The sequence below is a fragment of the Myxine glutinosa genome, chromosome 12 (genome assembly GCF_964187855.1).
Source record: "Myxine glutinosa chromosome 12, kmMyxGlut1.1, whole genome shotgun sequence".
NCBI lineage: Eukaryota > Metazoa > Chordata > Myxini > Myxiniformes > Myxinidae > Myxine > Myxine glutinosa.
The window spans coordinates 95,090,804-95,105,020 of NC_136272.1; the positions used below are offsets into that span (position 1 = coordinate 95,090,804).

General features: G+C 44.3%; 1 protein-coding gene across 2 annotated transcripts in view; it reads left to right on the plus strand.

The window, feature by feature from the left end:
* Window positions 1-14,217, plus strand: part of LOC137437637 (uncharacterized) — a 172,865-nt gene that overhangs the window by 133,304 nt on the left and 25,344 nt on the right. For both annotated transcript variants that reach the window (XM_078766105.1, XM_078766106.1), the window contains exon 8: window positions 169-624. In XM_078766105.1, coding sequence (XP_078622231.1) covers window positions 169-611 — 443 coding nt within the window. In that variant the 3' untranslated portion in view covers window positions 612-624. The remainder of the gene's footprint in view (window positions 1-168; window positions 625-14,217) is intronic.

The following is a 14,217-nucleotide window of genomic DNA, read 5'->3' on the forward strand; positions in this document are numbered from 1 at the left end:
TTCTTAATTATTATTATTATCATTATTATTATTATTATTATTATTATTATTATTCCCCTTTGTTCCTCTTTACTGAAAAAAAATCCCCCAGAGCAGTCCTTTTGGTATGATAGCAACTGAATCTCACTCTTGATGTAAATTCAAAGTGATCTGTGTTCTCTGTTGCAGATGGGGGAGATGGTAAGGAAAGCAAGGATCCAAAGAACGGTCCAACTGTGGGAGAAAGTGGGGAGAAAGATGACAGCAAGACTCCTGATGATAAAGATGGTGAAGAGGAGGAGGAAAAAAAAGATGGTGCAAAGGATGAAAAGTCTGACTCTTCCTCCATTTCACTCCTTTCCCCCGATGAGATCTCCAAAGCCACCATGGCAGTAGAGTCGAGTCCTACGGAGGGGAATCGAGAAACTGCTGCGAAGACCGACAATTCTAACAACAACAACAACAGCATTGCACGTGCCAGTCAGCAAGGTATAGGAGGTGGACTTGTTGATGGCCCACTCAACCCCCTGGGAATGACGAGATCGCCTGCTGAGATGTCTGCCACTGCTTATGTGACAATGGAGAGAAATGCTGTGTGGGACGATGGTGCTGCGGACTTTTCTTCTTTGTAATAATTTGTCAAAGGTAAGATTTCTTTTTTGTGATTCAATTTTATCCAAATTCTCATCAATTACATTGCAGTTGGACAATCTTATTATCATGGAGCAAACATATATGGTGTATGTATGTATGTATGTTTGTGACCTAAATGGCTTCTACTTCATGTATATCTATATTATAATAGCCGTAGATGATTCTGTCTGTCTGTCTGTTGGGCGTCTGTCCGGGGTGTGGCTTACTCGGTTTGCAGAGTAGCTCCACCCATAGCTCCACCCATTCTGGGAGTGGCTTCATATAATTATAAACAAAAAATATCCACCATTTTATTAACTCGCATAGCTTTGAGGCCTGTTTTGTAGGCCCGTGGTGTCTTGCTCTCTCTCCCAGTTTTATTTCAAATCAAATTCGATATATCATTTCATTTTTCACAGTCGCTAACATAGTTTTAGACTCGGTTGAAAAAAAACGGGAAGAAAATCCAATGAAAGTTGCCGTTTATAGAACGAAATGAATTCTCAAATGCCTGTAACTTCAAGGCCATTGAGTCTCTCTCACGCCTTTATCTCCAATCTAACTCACCATATGATTTCATTTTTATCGATGGTTTTAGACTCGGTGTCAGCAATAATTGAGAACATTCCACACACGCGGGAAAATGCAGAGATATATTTTTAAAATCGCGTCATGGTGTATCATACACCGCCCAACATGACACCGACGGCAACGTGTCGATACATATTAAAAATTCGATATATCATTTCATTTTTCACAGTCGCTAACATAGTTTTAGACTCGGTTGAAAAAAAACGGGAAGAAAATCCGATGAAAGTTGCCGTTTATAGAACGAAATTAATTCTCAAAGGCCTGTAACTTCAAGGCCATTGAGTCTCTCTCACGCCTTTATCTCCAATCTAACTCACCATATGATTTCATTTTTATCGATGGTTTTGGACTCGGTGTCAGCAATAATTGAGAACATTCCACACACGTGGGAAAATGCAGAGATATATTTTTAAAAATCGCGTCATGGTGTATCATACACCGCCCAACATGACACCGACGGCAACGTGTCGATATATATTAAAAATTCGCTTTTGCTTTTCCGTTAAGATATATTACTTTTTAGCCGCGTCGCAAGACGCTGCTCATAGAGTGCCCTCTGCTGTTGTTGTTCTTCTTCTTGTTCTTCTTCTTCTTGTTGTTGTTGTTCTTGCAGAGAAGACAAAACCTCAAAGCTCCACCCATTCTGGGAACCATAGCTCCACCCATTGTGGGAGAGGCTTCATATAAACAAATATCCACCATTTTATTAACTCGCATAGCTTTGAGGCCTGTTTTGTAGGCCCGTGGTGTCTTGCTCTCTCACAGTTTTCTTTCAAATCAAATTCGATATATCATTTCATTTTTCAGTCGCTAACATAGTTTTAGACTCGGTTGAAAAAAAACGTGAAGAAAATCCGATGAAAGTTGCCCTTTATAGAACGAAATGAATTCTCAAAGGCCTGTAACTTCAAGTCCATTGAGATTTTTTTTTTTTTTAAATCGCGGCATGGTCAGTCATACACCGCCCGAAATAACAGACGGGAAAATGCCGAGATATATTAAAAATTCGTCCATTTGATGACAATCGTCACGATGAAATATTTAATTTATACGTCGTCACAATAATGTGGAGAGAGGAGCATAGCTCGTTCACGTGTCGCCACATACGGGAAATTGCCGAGATATATATTTTTTACATCGCGGCATGGTCAGTCATACACCGCCTGAAATAACAGACGGGAAAATGCCGAGATATATTAAAAATTCGTCGCCACACATGGGAAATTGCCGAGATATATTTTCACTTTGCACAAAAATAACATCAAGTAATCGAATCAATAGGAATGTCCTGTGCCTATAACATCGACGTTATAGGCACAGCTGCATCTAGGCATTGTGTAACATCGACGCGGCTTTTGTTTTAATTAAAACTTTTTGTACTTGTTCGTTTGATGACAGTCGTCACAAAAACGTCAACAATGATGCCGACATATATTTCTTCGTTTTTATTTCATTCAACATTATTAGCCGGAAGTAAAATATATTTTTTAGTTATTTCTTCGATCAGCGATCGATCCCACAAAATTAGATATTTCTTCGTTTTTTAAAATTAGTTATGTGCGCATACACTTTAAATAGGTTTATTTGAAATCTTTAATTTTCCACAATATAATTTACTTGCCATTTATCATTTGATGATTACGAGACAAATTCCTCTTGAGGATCGTGACAATTCATGCGCTGCGTGGAAACTTCTATTTCCAAAATGAATGAGACGATCGATGAAGAACGCAGACTTGAACAGGATGTAGCAAGAAAACGAATGAGATGGGCGAACGAGTCCATCGACGAACGTCAATGCAAACTTGCGGGGTCACCCGTGGGATTCCCACGGGTGACCCCGCTAGTCTATATTATAATAGCCGTAGGTGATTCTGTTGGACGTCTGTCCGGGGGTGTGGCTTAGTCCGTTTGCAGAGTAGCTCCACCCATAGCTCAACCCATTCTTGGAGAGGCTTCATGTAAACAAATATCCACCATTTTATTAACTCGAATAGCTTTGAGGCCTGTTTAGTTAGGCCCGTGCTGTCTTTCTCTCTCACACAGGTTTATTTCAATTCTAATTCGATACATCATTTCATTTTTAACAGTCGCTAACATAGTGTTAGACTCGGTTGAAAACAACCGGGAAGAGAATCCCAAGAAAGTTTCCGTTTATAGAACGAAATGATTTCTCAAAGGCCTGTAAACTAAACGCCCATTTTATCGAATTCACCATCCGATTTAATTTTTATCGATGGTTTTAGACTTGGTGTTAGAAATAATTGAGAACATTCACGCACGCACGGCAAATTGCCGAGATATATTTATAAAAATCGCGCCATGACAAAAATACACCGCCTAAAATAACATTCGGGGAAAATGTCGACAAAAATAAAAAATTCGCTTTTTCTTTTCGTTAAGATATATTACTTTTACGTTTTATGAGAGTCGGCACAAAAACGACATATATCTTCGTTCTTTCTTATTTCATTCAACATTATTATACGCAAGTAAAATTATGTTTCAGGAAATTACGAGAGATATGTCTTCGTTTTTTTTTATTAGTTATGTGCGCATACACTTTAAATAGGTTTGGCAATAGGGGTTGGCGAGGAGTGTGAGGGGTTGTAGAGGAGTGTGAGGAGGTATTGGAGAGGAATGCGAGGAGGTATTGGAGAGGAATGCGAGGAGTTATTGGAGAGGTGCGAGGAGGTATTGGAGAGGAGTGCGAGGAGGTATTGGAGAGGATTGCGAGGAGGTATTGGAGAGGAGTGCGAGGAGGTATTGGAGAGGAGTGCGAGGTGGTATTGGAGAGGAGTGCGAGGAGGTATTGGAGATGAGTGCGAGGAGGTGTTGGAGAGGAGTGCGAGGAGGTGTTGGAGAGGAGTGCGAGGAGGTGTTGGAGAGGAGTGCGAGGAGGTGTTGGAGAGGAGTGCGAGGAGGTATTGGAGAGGAGTGCGTGGAGGTGTTGGAGAGGAGTGTGAGGTGTTGGAGAGGAGTGTGAGGTGTTGGAGAGGAGTGTGAGGTGTTGGAGAGGAGTGTGAGGTGTTGGAGAGGAGTGTGAGGTGTTGGAGAGGAGTGTGAGGTGTTGGAGAGGAGTGTGAGGTGTTGGAGAGGAGTGTGAGGTGTTGGAGAGGAGTGTGAGGAGGTGTTGGAGAGGAGTGTGAGGAGGTGTTGGAGAGGCGAGTGTGAGGAGGTGTTGGAGAGGCGAGTGTGAGGAATTGAAGACGAGTGTGAGGGATTTGAGAAGAGAGGAGTGTGAGGGATTGGAGAGGAGTGTGAGGGATTGGAGAGGTGTGTGAGGGGTTGGAGAGGAGTTGGCGAGGAGTGTGAGGGGTTGGCGAGGAGTGTGAGTGGTTGGAGAGGAGTGTGAGGGGTTGGCGAGGAGTGTGAGTGGTTGGCGAGGAGTGTGAGGGGTTGGCGAGGAGTGTGAGGGGTTGGCGAGGAGTGTGGGGGGTTGGCGAGGAGTGTGAGTGGTTGGCGAGGAGTGTGAGGGGTTGGCGAGGAGTGTGAGGGGTTGGCGAGGAGTGTGAGGGGTTGGCGAGGAGTGTGAGGGGTTGGCGAGGAGTGTGAGGGGTTGGCGAGGAGTGTGAGGGGTTGGCGAGGAGTGTGAGGGGTTGGCGAGGAGTGTGAAGGGTTGGCGAGGAGTGTGAGGGGTTGGCGAAGAGTGTGAGGGTTTGGCGAGGAGTGTGAGGGGGTATTGGAGAGGAGTGCGAGGAGGAGTGGTATTGGAGAGGCATGAGGGTGGAGAGGAGTGAGGGGTCACATATTATGTGAAATAAATAAGTTGTGTTCATTACACCATTTTAACCATTTTGTAAAATTTAATGTGCAGCATCTAAATCAAGATGTCCAAATGTCACACACCATACCCGTGGGATTCCCACGGGTGACCTCACTAGTTTGTTATATTATATCACCTTTATCGATCAATATTGTTGAAATAAAGATCAAATAGCTGTATGTTGAAATATGTTGAAAAAGTCAAAACTTTACATGGGGTGTACTTACTTTTTCACGTTACATATATATATATATATATGTGCAGTGTCTGTGTTGTGTTGTCTTGTCTTTTCTTGGTTTGTCACTGAACTACTCCCTCAAACTTTTGTGGAATCGTACCAAACTTCTGGTATGCACCTATCTCTCCCGTGGGTATGTCCTAAGGGTATTTTTTAATTGAAAAATAAAAAACTATTTTGAAAAAAAACATTTTTAAACTTAAATCTTTAACTTCAATTCTTTACAAGTGAATAAAATAATTATGCTAAATTAAAAAGGCAATGTAGGGATGACACACTACAGTCTAAAAAAGGTCCTAAACAAGATAGGAATGATGTTGGTTTGGAGAGGAGCTAACAGTAGCTATTGCCATCACATAACAATCCCTACATCACTGCCTCATTTGCACTTCATCAATTACTGCTTCAAGCTTCTACAAACGCTTCACTGGTTACAACAGTACTTGATTACTCTTGTAGTGTAGCCACATACTGAGACTGTACAAATTAGCAGCCTGAGTACAATGTTATAATATCAGTACATGATCACCAACTTCTTACAAACTGCATGGACATCTCTAATAACAGCATTCTATAATTATCTGCATTTGTGATTGGTTACTCTAAGTTGATTAAAAAAATAAAAGTAGGAAAGATAACTGAAGCTGCAAGAAGTCCCTGAAATTATATAGGAGATTCTTATACTTATGCAGAAATGAAATATAAGAGCTTCTCATACTTCTAGCTAGGCCTACCCAAGACAATAATAGTCTGGAGGCAGTGATGTAGGGATTGTTATGTGTTGGCAATACTGTTAAATAATGTAATGGGTTAAAAGGCACATTTAAATAGTACATAATTAATTAATAGATGTGAAAAAGTATGACACACATACCTCCATTTATAGTGGATGCAATTTGAGTGGATTCCTTGTTCAGGCTGTTTTACACGACGACATGTCATAAGTGATGCGCCGACATAGCGAATCTGGCGCCGAGAAACCGTGACTCGAGAAGGTTTATTGATCACGTGGTTTGCTTTTACCTTGACCCGCGACTAGAGGGTTCGTGATCACGTGTCCCGTGTGCTGTGTATAGCACTGGTACCTCACTATTATTTTATTTTCATAAATGTAACAATGCAAAACAAGGCATTTCCCAAGACATGATATTTCTGCTGATATTATTTGATGCCACATAACATTATCACGCATAACGCCGACACTGAGGCAAATGTGTCTAGCGGCTCCGCCCCCATCAAGCTGATTGACAGTCATAGCCACGCCTACCCTAGCCCTATTCTTTTACATAGGAATGTTTGTTTTACGTACTTTTCGTAGAATCCTTTCAAGCTACGAGAATTATAATGCTAAAGGATGTTGCAGGAAGTATAATCTGTTGAATAGTAGCAGAATCATTGCCATTGATAGAGGCAGCTTGAAAATATGCCGTCTGAAGAAGATTATTATTATTATTATTATTATTATTATTATTTATTATTATGAACAAGAAGATGAATTCCCGGGTTTGACCGATCCCGTTTTTTCGCTTTATTTTGCTTTTGCCTTGGTCTGGAAAACTGGAAAGTGATCCCTATCTCGACAATCAGCTGAACACACCAGGTAGGCTCTCATATGTAGCCTAAGCGAGTTTTTAAAGAAGATACTCCAACTTTAGTTTTGTATGTAGCAGATGCGAGCGACATTTTTTTCCGCCATCCCCACATAGAGAGTACTGGCGTACTCTCTGATAAAATGTAATATCACGTATATTACAAATATATTGTGCAAAATAATTGCTTGTATCATGATTGGTGTAAACCATGACAAAACAGCAACTCAGGTACAGTCCTCTATCTATATATCTACATATGTTGCAGTGTCTGTGTTGTCACTGAACTACTCCCTCAAACTTTTGTTTCTGTGGTTGTGGTGTTTTTAATAATGTTGTTGGTGAGGTGTTTTGAAATACGTGGTGGTGAGGCGTTTTGAATTATGTGGTGGTGAGGTGTTTTGAATTACTTGGTGGTGAGGTGTTTTGAATTACTTGGTGGTGAGGTGTTTTGAATTACTTGGTGAGGTGTTTTGAATTACATGGTGGTGAGGTGTTTTGAAATATGTGGTGGTGAGGTGTTTTGAATTACGTGGTGCTGAGGTGTTTTGAATTACGTGGTGGTGAGGTGTTTTGAATTACGTGGTGGTGAGGTGTTTGAAATATGTGGTGGTGAGGTCTCGCGAGGTCTCGCGGATCTCGCGGATCTCGCGGATCTCGCGAGATCTTGGAGACGGCGGTCTCGCGGATCTCGCGGATCTCGCGATCTCGCGGATCGCGGATCTCGCGGATCTCGCGGATGAGGTCTCGCGGATCTCGCGAGATCTTGGAGACGGCGGCAGGGATTTTCGAAGCTCCACACGGTCTCCACGTTTTTCGAAGTTAAGTCTGTTCACAATTGTATTTTGTCGAAACTGTATTTATCTTTCGGTGTGTGAAGTTATTGTGTGCAACTTTGGTTGTTTCTCGGTGTTTATCTTTCATAAATTGATCGTCTGTTTGCCGTGTCGCGAGCAAGGCCTTGTACAGTGTGCACTGTACAACCTTGAGGCTTTGTTTTTCTCTCAGTGGTCCGTCGTTTGTGATCCAATAACTTTCGTTCTCTGTATTCCCAGTCTTTTCACCAATAGCCTACTTCCTTGTGTAAATCTCAACTCAAAAAAAAAAAAAAAAAAAAAAAACATTTCCGTCTCTGTTCTCATTCGTTTATTCATTCTTATTCGTTCGTTCGTTCTTCGACCACGTGTTTCTCCCCCATTTCCCCAGATAGTTTTCACTCATTAACCTTCAATGTTTACACTTTCCCCTCAAGTTATGTATTCCGTCATATTTTATAACACCTTTTTCTTCTTCTTCTTTAAAAGGCTGCTTTCGACTTGCTCACCAAATCAATTCATCCCAAAAAAAATATCCATCTCCTATAGTGCCTTTGTTCTACATTCCCTAAACTCTCCTGCACTCCATCCTCCATCCAGCGTCCTTAAACGTATTTTTAACTCGAAGGTCACAAGAAACTCATTTTGCAATAAATGTTCGTTTCCCATAAATCGTACACTTTCAAAAATCCAATCTCACCCCTCCCCTCCAAATCTTCCCCATAACCCCTCCCCTCCAAATCTTCCCCATCACCCCTCCCCTCCAAATCTTCCCCATCACCCATCCCTTTCAAATCTCCCCCCTTGCCCCCTCCCTCCTAAACTACCCCCTCACCCCTCCCCGCCAAGACGCCCCCTCGCCCCTCCCCTCCTAGACTCCTGCCTCACCCCTCCCCTCCAAATCTCCCCCATATCCCATCCCTTTCAAATCCCTCCCCTTGTCCCTTCCCTCCCAAACTCCCCCCTCACCCCTCCCCTTCAAATCTCCCCACCCTCATTGCTTCTCAATTTCCCCCCGCTCACTCCCCCTCCTCAAAGCGTCCTCCCCGCTTCTTCCCCCTTCAAACTCTCACCTCCATCTCCCCCAACCTTCTGCCTCGCTCTCCCCCCTCCTCAAATAACACCTCATTGTGGCTCACCCAATCACCATCAAACTTTTTGTCCGCCCCATCCTTCCCTTTCTCCGAGCTATTCTGAAATCTCTGACACACCTTCAACAGCTCTCCCTACCTCTTCCACCTCTTCCACATCTTACCCTACCCCTCCTCCCCCCTGTTCTGTATCTGATGCTCCCCCTTCCTCTTCATTAACGGTATGGACCTCAAACATCCGGGGCCTTCGTTCAAACTTAACCGATCTCTCCATACAGGTTGCTTCTGTCAAACCAGACGTGATCTGCTTAACAGAAACTTTCCTCCTTTATGATGTCTCTGATTCCATAGTATCTCTCCCGGGCTACTCCCTCCTCCGGTATGATAGACCTGAGCCTCGTCCTGGAGGCGGGGTTGCTATCTTTATCAAAAACTCTCTTCCTCACTCGCCCTGCACTGCACTCTCTCCACCTCACCCCCAGGAATACCTCTGGCTACGGCTTCCCCTTCGCTCCCACCTCTTGTTCATATGTGTGTTGTACCGTCCACCAAACAGTGATGACTCCATCTACATCTCGCTGTCTGATGATATGGACCAACTTCTATCTACTCATCCCAACTCTCTCTTCCTCATATGTGGTGATTTCAACTGTCATCATGCCAGTTGGCTGGGTGTGGGTACCTCTCTCACCAGCCATGGCTCCTCAGCAAAGGACTTCTGCGACTCACTGGGACTGACACAATCTGTCAATTTCCCGACCCGGATCTCAGTCAACGGAACATCTTCTCTTCTGGACTTGGTTATGTCTAACTTCCCTGAAAATGTCTGCTGCTCTTCTTCTGCTCCGATCGGAACATCTGATCATGTCCTTGTTAAAGTGGACATCTCTCTGACCATCCTCAGGGAGCCTGCTCAGCGTCGACGAGTCTGGCATTTCACTCAGGCCAACTGGCACGGTCTTCAAGCAGCCATCAATCATCTGGACTGGTCTCCCATCTCTACCACCTCTGACATCAACTCATCCTGGGAATTCTTCCAAAGTAAATTGCTCTCTCTCATGCACAGATTTATCCCATCTCGTCTTCAGTTGTCATACCCTTCCTCCCGTCCATGGTACACGGAATCTTGTGGTGAGGCTGTTGCCCAGAAACAACTTGCCTTCGTCTCCTGGAAAGCAAATCCAACGGAAGGAAATCTCATTTCCTTCCACAAAGCCCGAAACAAGTGTGTGTCCACCCTCAGGAGAGCCAGGAAACAATATCTCTCCGTTCTCAAGACCGAACTCTCTTATCTGTCTCCCTCTTCCAAATCCTGGTGGCGTCTGGTCAAATCCGTTTCTGGTGTTTGTTCCCCCTCCATCCCCTCCCTTACCTCAAACGGCTACACAGCTGACTCCGCACGTGAAAAAGCTGAATGCCTCAACTCCGTGTTTGCCTCTAAATCTTGTGTCCCAAACCCATCCCTCTCTGTACCCACCATACCCAGTCGTACCCTGCTGCTCCTGGACTCCGTGTCCTTTCCTCCTGACAAGGTGGAAAAGTTTCTGTCAACCCTCGACTCTGATTCTGCAACTGGACCCGACGGCATCAGCCCACGGGTCCTAAAATCCTGCTCTGCTGCTCTATCTCACCCTCTCTCTCTGTTCTCTTCACCCTCTCTTTTGCTCAAGGTCAACTGCCATCTGCTTGGAAATCAGCCAACATCACCGCTTTGCACAAAAAAGGTGCAAAAACAGATCCTAGCAACTACAGACCAATCAGCCTTCTCCCAATTATCAGCAAAGTCATGGAATCCATCATTGCTTCTGATATGAAATCTTTCCTCTTCTCCAATGGCTTGATCTCTGATCATCAATTTGGTTTCAGACCAGGTCACTCTACTCTGGACATGCTGCTTCTGCTGTCTCAACAATGGATGGAGGTCCTCAATGCCAAACAGGAAATTAGAGCTGTCTCCCTTGACATATCACGTGCCTTCGACACGGTCTGGCACCCCGCTCTGCTCACCAAACTCTCCTCCTTTGGTATCCATGGAAATCTCCACGCATGGCTGGCGGACTTCCTCTCTAGTCGTCGTCAACGTGTGGCCCTGAATGGGTTTCTCTCATCTCCTCTTCCTGTTCAGGCTGGAGTTCCCCAAGGCAGTGTTCTGGGCCCCGTGCTTTTTCTGGTCTTCATCAATGATCTCTCTGACTCTCTCGAAAATCCTCTCTATCTCTTTGCTGATGACTCCACTCTCTGCCGCTCCATTCCTCTTCCCTCAGATCGGCAGTCTGCTGCCTCCTCACTCTCTGAAGACCTGGACAAAATCACAGACTGGTCAAACAAGTGGAACATGTCTTTCAATCCTGACAAATCTCACACTCTTACTATGTCTCTCCGAAAAGATCGACTGGACAACCCTCCCATCTACTTTCTCAACAATCCTCTCCAAGAAGTTCTGTCGCTCAAGATTTTGGGTCTCACTATCTGCCATGATCTTTCTTGGGAAAACCACATTTCCAAGCTGGCCTCCAAAGCCAGTCGCCGACTGGGCATCCTCCGTCGTGCGAAGTCCTTCCTCGGCACACCTGAGCTCCTCACCACATACAAGGCTTTCATCCGCAGCTCAATGGAATACTGTTCTCCCCTATGGGCCGGTGCTCCTGCCTCACACCTAGCTCGGCTTCACGCTGTTGAAACCAAAGCTTTCAGAATTATTGGAATCTCCCGCGATGAAGCTATCTCTGAGGGCCTTTCACTCACTCACCGCAGGCAGGTAGGTGGTCTTTCTGTCTTCTACCGACTCCTCTCCGGCCTTGCACCCCCAGCTCTCTCTGTGCTCTGTCCCCCAAATATTCCTACAGGTCGCACAAGATCTGCCAGCAACCCTCTGATGGTTAAACTGCCGAAATCTCGGCTCTCCGTTCACCTTCACTCTTTCATTCCTCTTTTCTCCCGCCTCTGGAACAAACTCCCTCACTCCCTTCAATCCCACTCCTCCCTCCAGGTCTTTAAAACAGCTGTTCACCACCATCTCTTATCTTCCCCCATCCAAAACCTTGATCTTTTCTACCCCCGCTAATTCACCCCAGATCCACCTTGTTTGAAATTCCAACTTCTTTCCTGGAAGTCCTGGCAGTGTCCATATGTTTTATACCTCTCCCACTGCCCCCTTCCCACGCCCCCCCCAAAGCCCTCGCCCTCTCTCAGATCTCTCGATGTCTCCATGTCTCTCGGTCCCTGCTCTCAAATGTTGTGTTTGTGTCCTTCCCCCTCTCTCCCCATCTTGTCTACCGCTCCCTATGTTATATGTTTTATGTGTCGGTTTGTCTTTCTGTGTGATTAATGTTCGCTCTTTCACGAGCCTCGATATTGTATACAAAGGTGTTTTGAAATATGTGGTGGTGAGGTGTTTTGAATTACGTGGTGGTGAGGTATTTTGAAATATGTGGTGGTGAGGTGTAATCGTCCCAAACTTCCAGTCTGCACCTACCCCTCCTGTATATACTAGGGCATGCCCGTACTATATATATATCTAAAATTATATCCCCCCCCCCTCTATTTACATGAAATGGTTTGGTCCATGAAATGTTTTGGTCCATTCGCAACGCCAAAGCGAACGGCGAACGCTTTACATGAAATGGTTTGGTTCATGAAATGTTTTGGTCCATTCGCAACGCCAAAGCGAACGGCGAACGGCTTGCGAGTACAGTGACAATCCCCCCCCCCCCCTCTATTTACATGAAATGGTTTTAATTAGTTTTAAAACATAGTTTAACGCCAACATATGGCATGCCCGTACCCATACTATCCGTAATGGCGCACGCTCTCACAGGAGCTCCGGAAGGTCGCATATCGCAGGAAAGCGAAAGAATCGCAAATTAGTTTTAATTAGTTTTAAAACATCGTTTAACGCCAACATAGCGCCAACATAGTTTGCCGACGGGAAATAAATGAATACGCTCTCAAATGTGCCATCCGAGGCAGAGTCTGTTCGCCACGTTCGGCACACGTGATACCTCGCTGTTCTCTGATTGGTTGAATCGTTTTTTGGACATAGCTCGGTAACTACTTCTGCGATTAATTTAAAACCTTGAAAAGGCACATCCTCGGGTCCCCAGCAATATACCTGGCAAGTTTCAAGTATATCGGACCCGTGGTTGTCGAGAAACAGCGGTCACAGACAAACATACAAACAAACATACACACAGAGATTAGTGGAATTATAGATAGATGTGCTGAGGGTTTTTTTTTGTTTTGTTTTTTTAAACCTAAATAGCTTATAAAAATGTAATATCACAAACATTACAAATAAATTTGTGCAAAATAATTGTATTATGATTGGTGTAAATCATGACAACACAGCATCTCGAGTTCAGTCAGGTCATTATTCTCAATTTAAACAAGCCCATACCTCTGTAGCGATGTGTGGTGAGGCGAGTGTAGCGAGCCGATCCACGCTGGTATTCATAAATGGTGAATAGGTGTTTACCCCAATGTTCTTCCTTAAATCCCAGAAGTTATGGGCTATTCATGCCAGGACTCTACAGTAAATGAAAAACAAGACGTGAATGGGCAATGCAAATATTGAAGGTTCTGGAACATTCTGGTTCAAGCAACAGATGTCATAAAGATGACCAATGTAGAAGAGTTCTGTGGGAATTGGTCTCGCAGACTAGACTGCTTCGGAAACCAAAAACATTGAAAATGAAAAGTACAATTAGGCAACTGCGAAAAGTAATCTGCTCACCATTAAATCCCTTCAATTCCCTGAATTTGCTTTATCATTGCAAATGAGCTTCTTGTGATTCTGAAAACAATTTAAACATTTTGTTGAATTATAAGAAATGTTTACTCCTGTGTTACAATTGAATAGATGTAATCTGTTGCACAATGCAGTGAGGTGGTCATTCAAAACTTGAGACATTACCTAATCCTGCAGCCGTTGGAAGACTAGGGTGTTGAGGGCAGCATGCATGGTCGTGGAGTGGGAGTAGGAGGGGGGTGTAGGTGGTTGTGTTGGAGGGTGTGGGTGGTGGTGGTGGTGGAGTAGAAGGTGGTGTGGTGGTAGAGGATAACAGCGTTTGTGGTCAGTGGTGAAGTCAAAGTAGGAGGGGGTATGGGTGGTAGTGGAGTAGGATTAGGAAGGGGGTATAGATGGTAGTGGAGTTAGGTGTAGGAAGGGGTGTGGTGTGGGAGGTTGTGGAGTAGGAGGAGATGTGCTTGGTTGTGGAATAGGAGGTGGTGTGGGTGGTCGAGGGTAAGAGTGTTTTGTGGCCAGTGAAGTCAGAGTAGGAGGTGCTTTGGGCGTGGATCATCATATAAGCCTTTCCGTTGCTGTGCAAGCTTCGGCATTTTGGTTGGTTGTGTAAAACCCCTGGAAAGCATTTCCACCACTTCCATCTGATGGAATTTGCATAGATATGCATCCCAGCAATGCTGAACTAACCAAGCACTGCAAAATCGAAATGTGTTGAAATATACCCTGAATGTGTCGTATTATGAGTTGTCAGTGTTGGTAATTTGTCGATGA